The sequence below is a fragment of the Schistocerca serialis genome, chromosome 2 (genome assembly GCF_023864345.2).
Source record: "Schistocerca serialis cubense isolate TAMUIC-IGC-003099 chromosome 2, iqSchSeri2.2, whole genome shotgun sequence".
Classification (NCBI taxonomy): domain Eukaryota; kingdom Metazoa; phylum Arthropoda; class Insecta; order Orthoptera; family Acrididae; genus Schistocerca; species Schistocerca serialis.
In genome coordinates, this window is record NC_064639.1 from 1,010,323,865 (window position 1) to 1,010,338,646 (window position 14,782).

At 43.7% G+C, this 14,782-nt stretch overlaps 1 protein-coding gene across 1 annotated transcript in view; it reads left to right on the forward strand.

The window, feature by feature from the left end:
* Window positions 1–358: 358 nt before the first annotated feature.
* Window positions 359–14,782, forward strand: part of LOC126456590 (runt-related transcription factor 3-like) — a 245,660-nt gene continuing 231,236 nt past the window's right edge. Inside the window, exon 1 of the mRNA XM_050092335.1 lies at window positions 359–767. Coding sequence (XP_049948292.1) covers window positions 359–767 — 409 coding nt within the window. The remainder of the gene's footprint in view (window positions 768–14,782) is intronic.

Here is a 14,782-nt window from a genome sequence, read left to right on the forward strand (position 1 = left end):
AAAAGAAAAACGCAAATTCTTTGTTTGTGTTCCTCTGTGATCTAGTGGTTCCTTTCTTTTTTTCCCCTCTCTGTTCTCCGCTGTCTTTTGAGATGTGCACCCGACGGAGACGAATTCGATTGCGGAGGTGTCGCGGGGAAACCGCGTGAAAATCGGCCAGGAGAAAAGAAAAGAGGACGGTTCCGTTCAAACAGAGGCGACCGAGTTTGCCAAAGGGTGTCGCCTCTCTGCTCTGCCGCGCTTTGGACCTCCGACGCCGCGATTGCGGGTCCGCCGCGGAACATGTGACAGCGACGGGCGACAGCCTGCTGCCGGTGTGGTCTGCGGACTTTCGGAAAGACTCGCGGCCGGCGGCGCTATGCACCTGTCGTCCGACATGAGCGGCGCCAACGTCGACGGAGGCGGCGGCGGCGGCGGCGGCGGCGGTGGAGGCGGCGGGGGCGGCGGCGCGTTCGGGGGCCTGACGGCGGACGTGTTGGCCGAGCGGACGCTGGACGGGCTGCTGGCCGAACACCCGGGGGAACTGGTGCGCACTGGGAGCCCGCACCTGGTGTGCACCGTGCTGCCGCCGCACTGGCGCTCCAACAAGACGCTGCCCGTCGCCTTCAAGGTGGTGGCGCTCGGCGACGTTCTGGACGGCACCCTGGTGACGGTGCGCGCCGGCAACGACGAGAACTACTGCGCCGAGCTGCGCAACTGCACCGCCGTCATGAAGAACCAGGTGGCCAAGTTCAACGACCTGCGCTTCGTCGGCCGCAGCGGCAGGGGTGAGTCCGCGGCCTCTGGTCGACTCCTTGTCTCTTACGTCACCGGACCACAGCCGTCAGAACTTTACACTGTATCTGTCCGTCGTTACTGACTGTTTCTCACTGAACCGTGACCACTGTAGACCAATACAGCTGTACTGTCTACCCCTCTGATAAAATTTGTGAGATCGCTCTACAAATTTGCTGAATATTTTGGTGTCAGTAACCTGTAGTCCCTGGTGGCTCGTTGCCGTCTAATATTCTAATTATGCTGTAAATATAAACAACCAGTCACTAAATTTTATCTTATTTTCTTTTCTTTTAAAAAAATTTACGATGATTTTCGTAAATGTTGCTCCATCATCAGGTGACAGTTCAGTTGTTTAGTTAAGGTGCATTACTCCTTGGAAACCAAAAGTGACGAAATGTCTGCAATCCTATACGTCTTAGTTGTGTACTTTACTCGAGACGACTTCATTTGAATTTCACATCTTTACTGTTTACAAATCTTTTGCAGTAATCTTCCCACATCCTCAGACGCAAAACTAATACCTATTAGGCCAGGAGACACAAAGTACTTAAAACATCTGTACTTCTAGTATACGTGTGAAAGTCAGTTATGGTTTATTCGGTTTGTTATCTCCAGCTGTCTTCGTTTCTATGACAATACTTTTAGGACTGTGGAAAATCCTATAATATGCATTCACCAAAACGAACAACACAAAACATGACTCTCAGCTATCCTCGGAAACAGAAGTACTGTCGTTGTCGTCACTGCTGGAACACCTCAGGGTAGCGTCCTTCTTCCGCCTTTCCACTGCAAACACTGAACCCATACACGAGGTGCATTTCGACCATCTCTTCAACTGTCAACGTAAAATTAACACAGCCAGAAAAACAAAACCGAGACAGAAACGAGAAGTACTGAAAACCAACTTGAAGGATAAGAATAACACAGGTATTACTGTTTGCAAGCAGCATGTACTGTGAGTGAATGGAACAAGTTTGTTTGTAAAAAGACACTGTTCATGCCGTCGAAATCTGCAAAGTGGGGATATTTTCGGTGTAATAAAGGTACAAAGATAAAAGATGTAACAAAATTCACTCTGAAGCGAACCACAGGAGACCATATACCCTTAGGAAAAAAAAAATCTTAGAAAATCTTCCGAAACTTCGTCTATGCATTACTGATTCGCCGTGTATACGAGGCAGCAATCATCCATGATTTTTTTTTCTTTTAAATACTTATCAGTTATCGGTTTTCAAGTGTCGGACGATGACATTTTCAGTAAATTATACTGTAAACAACAGACAGATCACAGAAAAAATTGGAAGTGCTGATGAAATCAGACACTGTAGAGTAATATGTTAAGACAATAATCACAGAAATTTTTGAATTATAATTCTGCCGGAAAGAAAACCCAATGTAACGTGAAAAATATGTGTTTTCATAACGTGAGTTGTTTCTGCTTTTGGTCTGTTAAACTGGCGTCAAATCGGAGCAGTGGAAGCTGCCACATACACAAAGATAAGAAACCTGAAGCCTGTCCTTCATCGTCTGTTTTTATAAAAACTGCAATTTATTACTGAAGGTGAGGGTTCTTCCTTTATATAATACAAATCGTTGTTGTTAATTACGTGCAAAAAAGAGCAGGTAACAATACTGGGAATCCTCAAAAAGTAGAAAACTCTAAATTTCACACCTTTCTTTCTACTTGGACAAGAATTAGCAATAACGATTGTGACTCAATATGGTTCGTAATTATATTAATAACACATCTTATTTAACAGATACCCATTTTGGCTGCTGGTTTGACAACGTCTGCGACGATAGGGCATTGTTTACGATGTCACGTACTGTAGCTTTCACCGTATGACGTAGTACCTACGTAGGCTTGAAAGCTGGCTAATGGACAAATAAACATTTCAGAAGGATAAACCAGGACTGCTTCCTGTTTCGTCCAGAATTATCTCGAAAGCCCATGTCTTTTCGGCAGGCTTACTGTGCATGATTGTAGAAACGGTACTTACTGGACAGAAACGTATTAATCTCTTGAGTAAACTTTTCGGAATCAGGTTTACAAGAATGTCAACACTGCCATCATGTATGTATTCATTGCTGCCACACTGACAGCATGAAATTTTTATTGCGTGAACCTAAAGCCCTTTGTAAAACGTGAGGAAAAACGTAACTGGTTTATCACTGTCAAATGGTCAAGCGTTATGGTCTGAAAAATATCATGATTTTACTCGGAATGATTTTCGTGATTTTTCAGAACAAACAGACGTTCGTAGCCCAAAATAATTTTGTGGGACTGTTACGGCACGTTTCTTCCAGCTACCTATAGACCACAACGTGTCGCCGTATTGACAGCGTTTGAGAATTACGAAACATTACCATAAATGGCTCTTTTTGCTAGCTTCTAATTTCACGTGGTCTGTCGTCATTGTTCGCGTAGAGTAACTGACTGATTTTGGTGCCATTGGGGGCAGATGTTTGTGCTGTGTCTTGTATCCTGACAGTTATCAGGACTTTATGATATACGTACGCTGCATTTCAACAAGGCATGTTAGTAATCTAGCGATGTGCGTGTCTTGCATTCCAAGAAACGTTAGTGCCATGAAAGATTGCCCCTTTGTGGCTTGCGGATGGCTCATATTTTTATCACGTGGAATAACTAGCTGAAAATGTCACTGTTTCTTAGCCTAATACAGACCAGCATAACTCAAGTACACGCCCCAGTATTTCGATAATAGGTTTGTATTTAATATTACTTTCCAACCTATCATCAAAATATTTCTAAACTTTTCGTTGGTAATGTGGCATACTGAGCTACAAGCTACTGTTTTGAAGAGTGGCGTTACATATACCAGCTGCACAGGAGACATTCTTTCGTAATATTTCCATAGATTTATAGTTCTAGGTTAGATTCATTAATTGACAGACTTGGCGTTTTGTGTCTCAAAAGAATTCAACTTTCACTGGAACATTTGTTTACGGTGTTTCGTTAGAATTTGTATATCTCAGACTGTGTACTTGGAAGGAGACGGATCGCAGCCAAATGAGAGTGTTCATCACAAGTCGATCGCAGAAATCGTTTGACATTCATCGTATTATGTGTTATGGAGGTATATAGTACAGTTACATTTTACATTCTGTCTTTTAGATATCTCTCGCCCTCAAATGACATTAATTACTTATATGTTCATCTTTCCTGACCCTAAAATAGCCTCTTTTCAATTATCATAGCAGCATTTGTAAATAATATTTACATATTGTATGTTTTTTGGATCTTATTCTTGTTTCTTCGTTTCGGACATAATATGACAGTTTCTTCAGATCAGTAATATTGTAAATTCACAAGGTGAGACAATTGGGCTGACACAAGCGTATTTGATGTTTACATAACATGGCTGTTACACATGTGCAGCTATATATGGACTATTTTAAGGGTTTCATTCGGTATTGCACTTGTGCAGTTCACAGCTGAAAACTTTTTTTTGACTCGAGGATGGAAAGCTTCATGACCGAAATCTATCGTCTTCATTAAAACAAAAAAGTATATCTGTGTATTATATGACACAATTTTTAACCGTTTCTTTCAAATCCCTTAACAATATTCTCCAGTTCTCCGTTTGTTCGTCATCGCAGTTGACAATATGATGCAGTCGCAACCAGTTACTGTGTGTTACTAAGATCCATAATTAGGAAATCTGTAAGCATGCTTTGTAATTCGCCTCGTGCTTTTCCCATGAGTATTAGCAAACTGGATTCTGATGGTTGCAAACTCAGATGGTAACATTTGAACTTTTATTTTTACTCCTGTTGAGTCTACTGACTCACTTACGCGATAACAATGTTTTTTTTCTGAAAATATTACAGTAATAGATACAACACATTTGTTACATGTATCGGTTCATACGACATAGGTATTGCGTTTTTTTATTTATTTATTTTTAAATATACGTGTGAGTTTTAGTTAAAGTATCTGGCTGTAGTGGGCTAACTTGTCTAATTTTCTGCATCACACACAGTCCGTTATTCAGTTAGTTGCTCTTGACATTTAGTTCTCGTAAATCGCTTGCTTTGTTATACTCTAACAATGACGTTTTTTGCGTCAGAGACTACGCCGAATAACGGTTGTGCTACCTCCAGCCCACATCCGAACATCGTTGTGGAGGTCACCAACAGCCACTCCGATTACGTCTAAGATTTTGCCATGAACAGCCCCCCCCCCCCCCCAGTCCAACGGTGTTCATCGTCTACGCACAACGAAAAAGAGTATAATCTTCCAATCAGCACGCATCAAAAGTAGTCCCAACAACTTAGATGACCATTCATAAATCACCTGTGCGTCCCCATCTTATAATACTGGTCAAGTGTGTGTCTCAGTGGGAATACAGAACATGTTCAAAGAAGACTTGCACGATTTGGTACTAGTTTGTCTGACTCACGCAACAGCCTCTCGGCAATGATGAAAGCCAGAGCTGGTAGATGCTTGATGCCGATGCATCAGTTTCCAGTCTGGACGTTCCTCTCAGTTTATGAGAAAGAGTACTTTTACTGCTATTTTAAGACAAATGCAATAACCTGTCCGTCAAGGAATATTGTTTTTCTTGTTGTTGTCTTTTATGTCGCATCTGATATCGTATATTAGAATTGCTTTGTGTATGCTCACACTGTGTAGCTGCTTTCCAGGTCTGAAAATGGTAACTTTGATTACCGAAACCGGTTATCGTGAATAAAGATTATTAGCGATCTTGCCAAAGAAGGTTATCCTCACTAACGTTTCTATGACTAACTTGTCAAAGTATCCTAAAACTGATCAGAACACTGTCGGTTTATAGAAACAGAAGTACACTGTACCCTCTGCCATGCACTTCATAGTGCTTTGCAGAGCATATATGGAGATGTAGATGTTGACTGGAAATATAAAGTTAGCAACGAACAACGACTCCTGTGACGCGCGCCTATCTGAAGATGATATATTGTGTACAAAAATGACTTCCAGTAAATAAAAATTGTTTTATTCCAATCACGAACTTGGTTTTGGGTTTATAATAGCAGCCGTATTTGCAGACTAAATTACGAGAATTCAGGCCCGCCTATTACGCAGACGACAGTTCTCTTTAGTGCCCAAACATGTTTCGGCAACTTAGTGCCATCATCAGTGGGTGCTTCTATGCAGTTTCGGTTTACGAGAATATAAGGTTCTATTTTGTGTATTGTTTTCTATTTTCCCTCTGAATCTTTTTTTTCCCACAAGACATGCACATGATGATGTACAAGAGATAGATTATCATATCAGACAAGTATGATTTTACGGCTGATGACATGAGGTGCTGTGATTAAAACTTACAAATCATGAAAATAACATATTTAACACATGTACACACAGTAATATTATCACAGTATTATTATAATTCTTTATGTCACTCATGAAATTTGTGCATGCCCGGTGCTCAAACCCTGATTTCTCATTTATCACAAATGATCACCTTAATCAAATGGCTATCAGTGCATGCTCCCTGGATCAACCCAAACTTCCGTGTGTCACACGATCTACATCCATATATCATTCGTCACATAAATGCTTGCAACATTATGTTTATTGCCACAACAGTGGGAATGAGACAATGATGAATTGGGACCAATGTTGTTATCATTGTGTGCCCGCCTGCACTTGTAGTACGTGCTGATCTGAAAGAAGGATGTAAACAGTTTGACATACGGAATTTGGTTCGTCTGGGGAGAGTGCACATGTAGCTGAAGTGGTTAAAGTGACCACGTGCCATGGGCGGGAAATTTGGGTTTGAGTCCTGGTCCTGTACTAATTTCTATATGCGACTATTGGGTAGCAAATCTATACATAATATAATTAATGTCAAGGAATACACAGTACGTGTTTGTCATAGTTGCAGATGGTATAAACACAAAACATTTTTTTATGCTGTTCCCACATTAGTGCTTTTTTTTGTAAATATTGTTCCTCCAGTCAATTTCATATTTATTCCCATTACATATGGGGCAAAAAATCACATATAGTGTAAAATCAATCAGCAATCAGTAAAAGGTTTCAGTTTCTCACTAAACAAAGACAAGTACTTTGTCTTTTGTGATTCTGTTGACAGGTTGACGTATAGGTGAATACCTCAAGATGACTGGATGTTGTTGTGTGGTCTTCATCATCATCATTCATCCCCATAACGGTCGGAGGAAGGCAATGGCAAACCACCTCCACTAGGACCTTGCCTAGTGCGGCGGTGTGGGTCTCCCGCATCGTTCCCCTACGCTCCGTCACGGAGTATGGGACTTCATCATCATCATCATCAAGGTTCTATAGAACTTTCCCATGGTTGTACAGCTTCCGTAGTTCTTTGTGTGGTCTGTCTTGATCACTTTTTTCAGCTACATAAAACATCATGCTTAAGCTCCTCAGCATAAACGTGTGCTTTTATGAAGATCGAAACAGGTGAACACGAAAATATGGCTAGCTGTACAATAATGTAAAGAAAGTTCTGCAGAATCTAACACTCTAGAATGTAGGAACTGAATAAAATTACGGACTGATGATGACACAAAGGTGTCGAAACGTGTATGGGCAATTGAATTCCAGTACCGTGTTATAACGTCGTACTTCCTGAAATTGAGTAATTTGCTTTTCGACGATTTCGACGAGTGAAACACAGCAGCAGACATGGGCGGCCCTGCATGTGTTGACCTCGGCCGCTGCAAGCCGGCACGCTGAGTTTGTCGGCCCACCAGTGCCTGAGGGTGCGCTGTCTGTGGCGCAGCAGGCGCGTCGGATGCAACACTTGCTACAGCGGGGAGCGATCGTGATCCGCATGCCGCCTCAGACGCCGCCGCCCTCTGCTCGCTTGGTTAGGGGGGCGTGCGGTACGTCTCGACCCTTCGACCGCCCGAGGCCGCGCGGCAGTTCCTCAGCAAACGCCTCGCCTAGGCGTCCGAGTGTGGCCCGACGCTTCAAGGTCGTGCGCGTCTGTCGTCACAAGATTCCCATAAGACGTGTCAAAGACGACAGTTTTTTAAAGTAATTAGTAATTCTGTTCTGCAGGCGGCATATGTATTAGTTGTCTTAGAGATCAAACCTAGCAACGGCAAAAATAGAACAGGGTACTACAAAACAACGTGGTTAGGAAGAGAAAAGGCTTAGTACATTTGCTCATATCGACGTTGTCGCAAGACCAGTACGCAACGACAGGAGGTTGACTGAAACTGAAAATACGACAATACGTCCTAAGATCGGGTCTCCAGCAGTACGAGCGCTCCAATAAAACACGTGATTAAGGACGTTGAAGTTCATTACATCAACATTAATAACGCCTTGAGAACAGCATTAGCATATTAATTCTGGGAACAGTCCCCCGCGCTGTGTCTAAGCCGTGTCCCCTCATTACCCTTTCTTCTAGCGGTGCAAGTCCTGCATGGTATACGGACGAACTTGTGTGAAGTTTGGAAGATCTACATCTACATCTACATTTATACTCCGCAAGCCACCCAACGTTGTGTGGCGGAGGGCACTTTACGTGCCACTGTCATTACCTCCGTTTTCTGTTCCAGTCGCGTATTGTTCGCGGGAAGAACGACTGCCGGAAAGCCTCCGTGCGCGCTCGAATCTCTCTAATTTTACATTCGTGATCTCCTCTGGAGGTATAAGTAGGGGGAAGCAATATATTCGATACCTCATCCAGAAAAGCACCCTTTCGAAACCTGGCGAGCAAGCTACACCGCGATGCAGAGCGCCTCTCTTGCAGAGTCTGCCACTTGAGTTTGCTAAACATCTCCGTAACGCTATCACGGTTACCAAATAACCCTGTGACGAAACGCGCCGCTCTTCTTTGGATCTTCTCTATCTCCTCCGTCAACCCGATCTGGTACGGATCCCACACTGATGAGCAGTACTCAAGTTTAGGTCGAACGAGTGTTTTGTAAGCCACCTCCCTTGTTGATGGGCTACATTTTCTAAGGACTCTCCCAATCAATCTCAACCTGGTACCCGCCTTACCAACAATTAATTTTATATGATCATTCCACTTCAAATCGTTCCACACGCATACTCCCAGATATTTTACAGAAGTAACTGCTACCAGTGTTTGTTCCGCTATGGGAGGCGATGTACTAATGGAAGTACAGCTGTGAGGGTAGGTCATGAATAGTGCAAGGTTCGAGTCCAGATCAGACGCACAGTTTTGGTCCTTCCGGAACTTTCAGCATTCAAACAGTGTTGGAAAAGTCAGCATGCCTAATGCGCTCCTAGTTTTGACATGTCGCATAAGTTTTGCGGACAGAAACGAGCTTCAGAAGCGTTACCAGCTGTCATTTTCAGTCCGCTAAACTAAGATGAGAAGTGAAAGCCACCAAGTCTAGCCCAGCCGCTAGTCTAATTTTCCTATTACATTTTAATATTTGGTCACATTAAATTTTCGTTTCCTTGTCTCCGTCAGACTTGACTCTAATCTAGGTTACTGTTTCTCTCTTCTAAATGCTTTTTAGTACCGTAATTTTCTGAGACAGTATATGGCGTTCAGCCTTTGCTAGCCACCCCTGGTAGGACTGTTAGGTGTCCTTGTTGCTCGGGGAAACTCGCTTGAGCCAATGGTCTGTAATTCGGGAAGGTGATTTCCTATTTCCTTTTGATTTGCCAGTAGCAGTTCAAACCGTTCGTGGTACCTACTCTGCAGAGAAAGCCCAAAGCACGGAATCCAAATTTATTTTAATAGTACGGGAGAAATAAATGTGTCATTACAGTATGGAATACTAAGAGACGTCTGAACTTACATCTGATGAGATATTCCCTTTTGTTAAATTTTGTTTAGTATTTAGCACCGCAAAGAGGTAGCGTTATTGACGTATGGTCAAGCAACGTCAGCTTTGCAGTTGTTCTTCCTTAGAGACCAGCTAAGAACCATGTTTAACGTACGATACCATGTTGTGTTTATGATTTTCCAATACTTCTTCATCTGTTCGCTTTTCTCTCTCTTTTCTTCCGCCGTCCAATTTCTTCACCGTATTTTTGGAATGTTTTCCCTAGATTGGAGCAGTCGTTTTGAGCTAATCCTGTGACCCTATTCTTTCCGTCATTCTAATCATTGCTGTAGCTACACTTTTCTTCTCTGTCGCTCCTTACAGTAACAAGGCTGCCAGTTCTTCTTCGAAAGTTTCTGCAGGAATCTTTCCGCACATATTGTGTATAGTACCACTCAATTTTGTACTACGTCTGTTCGCTTAATTCCTTAGCGTTCTTTGGTAGCACTATATTTCAAAGGCTTCTGCGAAATTTCCAGAAATCTCCGTTTCTTCCAATGTGCCCCTCCAATTTTATTACTTAGCAAGTATCTCAATTCCTTTCTTCGTCATTTACGCTTTTTATATTTCGTCCTAAATCCAACTTCTTTTTTTACTCTCTTTCACGAACATTTACCTTACCTTCAAAATGGAGAATGAAATAGAGAACGAAATGCGTAAAACTGTGATGGAAACGGACTATTTGTCTGAGAACAGAATATTTGTGCCTGTATTTGAGCAGTCTTTGATTTATTTTATTTCAATGCTTCTATTAACTTAATAGTCTCCCTGCTGCAATAATATAATTTTTACAGGATCGTTTGGCCAATATGATACAGTTTCTAACAAAATCGTTTTAATTTATATTTCTATTTATACTTTTTGATATTTCAATTTATACTTTACGGAGGATTTCAAGGTCTAGACTCAATAAACTGACAAGCCTAAGTAAATCGTTTGATGCAATTCTACATCTACATCTACATGGATACTAAACTACACTTTGTTTTACTGTCATCACTATAATCTTGTTTTTGGTAACCATTATGAGCGGCATTATGTTGGGGAATTTACAGCATTTTTTTAAAATTTGAAAATTGCTTCTGCGCCAGTAGGAGTTCCTAGTCTCATACTTGCAATTTCAATGCCCCCATTCACAACACTTTCGTACAAGACAGCGAAACGTGCCGGCGGGTGTGGCCCAGCGGTTCTAGGCGCTTCAGTCCGGAACCGCGCGACTGCTACAGTCGCAGGTTCGAATCCTGCCTCGGGCGTGGATGTGTGTGCTGTCCTTAGGTTAGTTAGGTTTAAGTAGTTCTAAGTTCTAGGGGACTGATGACCTCAGATTTTACGTCCTATAGTGCTCAGAGGCAGCCAGCGAAACGTGTCTACTGCTTAAAAACATAATAACATGTTAACAGATCACATTTGCGAAAGAAAAAGTTCGCACTGAAGATGCTTGCACGATAGTGTAGTGTAGCCTGAAGTGTAAATGGAATGAAACCAAAAAGGAAAGATGACAAGAGTAGGAGGAAGATGTCGTAATAGCAACATTCTTTTAGTACCTATTTCTTTGTGGATGCCAAGATTGATATCTTTACCTTGTGAACAGCAAACAATGACAACGTTTTCGTGTCCTGAATTACCAGTTTAATCATGACACGTTACCTTAACAATAAACAAGCTAACACTGAGCTCAAGGTGCCATTTGATGGAACTATCATCCGTCACTAGTAACCCAAGTATTTTCAAAGCAGCCTCGACCGCATTCTACCTTATAAAAACATCTGGAAAACACATCAGCTAAGATAAAATCTCTTAACAACATCATTCAGAATCTGTGTCGCACAACCTGGGGAGCTTCAGCGCGGACTTCTCGTGCATCGGCACTTGAACTGATTTTTTCAGAGAATTGTGCTTCAGTGTTATGTAATAGCTGTGTGATACCAGCCTTACCGGTCCGCAGCTCAACAACACGACCCGCATGGTTACTGGTACAATCAGACGAATCCCGTATACCGGCAACCCCTCAAAGCAATATCTAGGCATCACAGATTAGCAGAACTGAGATCCTGCTTTTACCATAGTATACAAGAGAACTAGGGAATAAGGAACAACCTATACACTGCACAGCTAGCTACAATTAACTCCAAAGTAAAATGGTTCAAATGGCTCTGAGCAGTATGGGACTTAACTTCTGAGGTCAAATGGTTCAAATGGCTCTGAGCACTATGGGACTCAACTGCTGAGGTCATTAGTCCCCTAGAACTTAGAACTAGTTAAACCTAACTAACCTAAGGACATCACAAACATCCATGCCCGAGGCAGGATTCGAACCTGCGACCGTAGCGGTCTTGCGGTTCCAGACTGCAGCGCCTTTAACCGCACGGCCACCTCGGCCGGCTTTCTGAGGTCATCAGTCCCCTAGAACTTAGAGAACTACTTAAAACTAACTAACCTAAGAACATCACACACATCCATGCCCGAGGCAGGATTCGAGCCTGCAACCTTAGCGGTCGCGCGGTTCCAGACTGTAGCGCCTAGAACCGCTCGGCGACACCAAAGTAAGATCTCTGGAAACAGAACTGCCAACATATCGACAATTGCTAAGATCGGGAATGGTTCGAGAAATATAACTGTGATACTGTGGGTGTCGAACAGGAAACTGAGTCAAATTAAATCGGATCCGCACTGGATGTGGTCGGTGCTCTGACTCGCTTCTTATTTGAGATATTGTGGCGTCTCCCGAGTTGCAACTGTCCTGCACTGAACAATCTGTCATACTTACAAGAGAGGGGTACGTCCTGCGGTGCTATAATGGCACGCGGAATGGTTTTATGAATGGCAGTGCCACAGCGGTGGAATGGATTAGAAGCCTAGTTATTAATTTTTATTTGTTTTTGCACTTTCTGCCATCGGGTTCCCCTAACTGGCAGGCAGCGCCGCATTACAGCCACGCTATGAGGGAAACAAACTGTGGTGTCACCGTCAGACACCACACTTGCTAGGTGGTAGCCTTTAAATCGGCCGCGGTCCGTTAATATACGTCGGACCCGCATATCGCCACTATCAGTGATTGCAGACCGAGCGCCGCCGCACGGCAGGTCTAGTCTAGAGAGACTCACTAGCACTCGCCCCAGTTGTACAGCCGACTTTGCTAGCGATGGTTCACTGTCTACATACGCTCTCATTTGCACAGACGACAGTTTAGCATAGCCTTCAGCTACGTCATTTGTTACGACCTAGCAAGGCGCCATATTCAGTTATTAGAATGTATTCTGAACAGATAATATTGTGAATCACGTACCGTCAAGAGCGACGTTCATCATTAATGGATTAAAGTTAAGTATCAAACTAATTACGTCCACTTTCTGAATATAATTCCTTGTCATGTTCCAGACTTCACGTCAGTATAGTCCTTCCCTCCTCACGCCAGCCTGCGTGAGCTAAAACGCGTGCATTTCGGCCGCCACTAGTAACACGGTGTTGGCTCTTCTGCCAACACAACACAAACCAACAGCCAAACAGGCGAAGATATCAGGTAAACACGCCGAAGATTCCAGTCGATTAATAGGAACCTTTCTTTGCAGACGTCGCCGCGACATATCCACTGTTGTGTTCTCCAACAGTTTATTGAACGTAACTTCTTCTACAATACGATAGCTGGCTGTACAATAGATGTAGACGTCCATCGATCTAGCCGGAGATGTGGTTCCTCTCGGTCGGCTGGTACTTCGATCGGCGGTGTACTACAGCGGCTTCGGTGATATCTTCTCGGAGACTCTGCTATAGCGATAGCCATTAACAGCGGACGAAGACTGGTCTACCTTCGACCGGCCGGGCCTATATAATGAGCTGGAGGCAATAGAAACCCGGCGTAGGAATCCGTGGCCGGATATCTCGCGACGACCTCTGCAAAGAAAGGTTCCTATTAATCGACTGGAATTTTCGGCGTGTTTATCTGATGTTTTCGCCTGTTTGGCTGTTGGTTTGTTTCCCTCATAGCGTGGCTGTTATGCGGTGCTGCCTGCCATTTAGGGGAACCTGATGGCAGACAGTAAAGTTTTATTCTTGTTTTATGCAATGACATTAATGATGTGTTATAAATGTTCTGCATGGTGTACCGTACGAATGATGATGTCCCTCCAGCTCATTGAGAACTGAAGGCTTACCCGCCATTTCTGGCCTCGCGTCCTTACTTCTAAAAACCGGTAGAGGCAGGCCTTAATAAACGCCTCGACGCTGTACCTGGAAATGACTGTCAGGTGGAGACGCGTGACCGGCGCGGGGGATAGACGGCCGCGAAGGGACGAGGCGGAGGGAATGAGGCCCCTTGATCAGAGCGCGCGCAGCACGTGGCGCTAACCAGATTGGCCCGGCAGCTACTTGCCGCTCCCGCGGGCCTTTGATGTGCCGCCGCCGGCCGCGGTACACACCGCACTGCCCGCCGGGCCCGGAACAAAAGCCGGTGATGGGCGGTGACGAGCGCACTGCGCTCGCTGCTCCCGGCGCCACAGACGTCTAAAAATAAAGTGTCCGGCTTGGGAGGGACGTTTAGAGCACTCAGTTGATTAGCATGCTGCCTTGTTACAATTACTGCATTAAAACCTTTCGGCGAGTGTGGACGCATCGTGAAAGCAAGCTGCAGACCTCGGTTCATTGGTAGGGTACTGCGAAGCGCAGTCAATCTACAAAGGAGACTGCTTACAAAACGTTGGTGTAGTCTGTCCTTGAATGTTGCCCGCATACAAAGGAAGTCGCTATGAATCCAACAGGTTTGTACAGGGTGGACAAAATGGAAATGGCCTGGAAAATATTTTGCGCCTTAACATAGGCAACCCAACCTACATACGTTAGCGGCAAGAAACAATTAATGCCTTCTCTGCGCGATAGCAATGGAGATACTATCGAAGACAGTGCTGCCAAAGCAGAGTTACTAAACACAGCCTTCCGAAAAGCTTTCACAAAAAAAGACGAAGTAAATAATTCAGTTTTATGCACCTGAAGATAGGCAACCCAACCTACATATGTTAGCGGCAAGAAACAATCAATGCGTTCTCTGCGCGACAGCAATTGAGATACTTTCGGAGACAGAGCTGCCAAAGCAGAGTTACTAAACACAGCCTTCCGAAATGCCTTCACAAAAGAAGACGAAATAAATATTCCAGAATTCGAATCGAGAACAGCTGCCAACATGAGTAACGTAGAAGTAAATATCCTCGGAGTAATG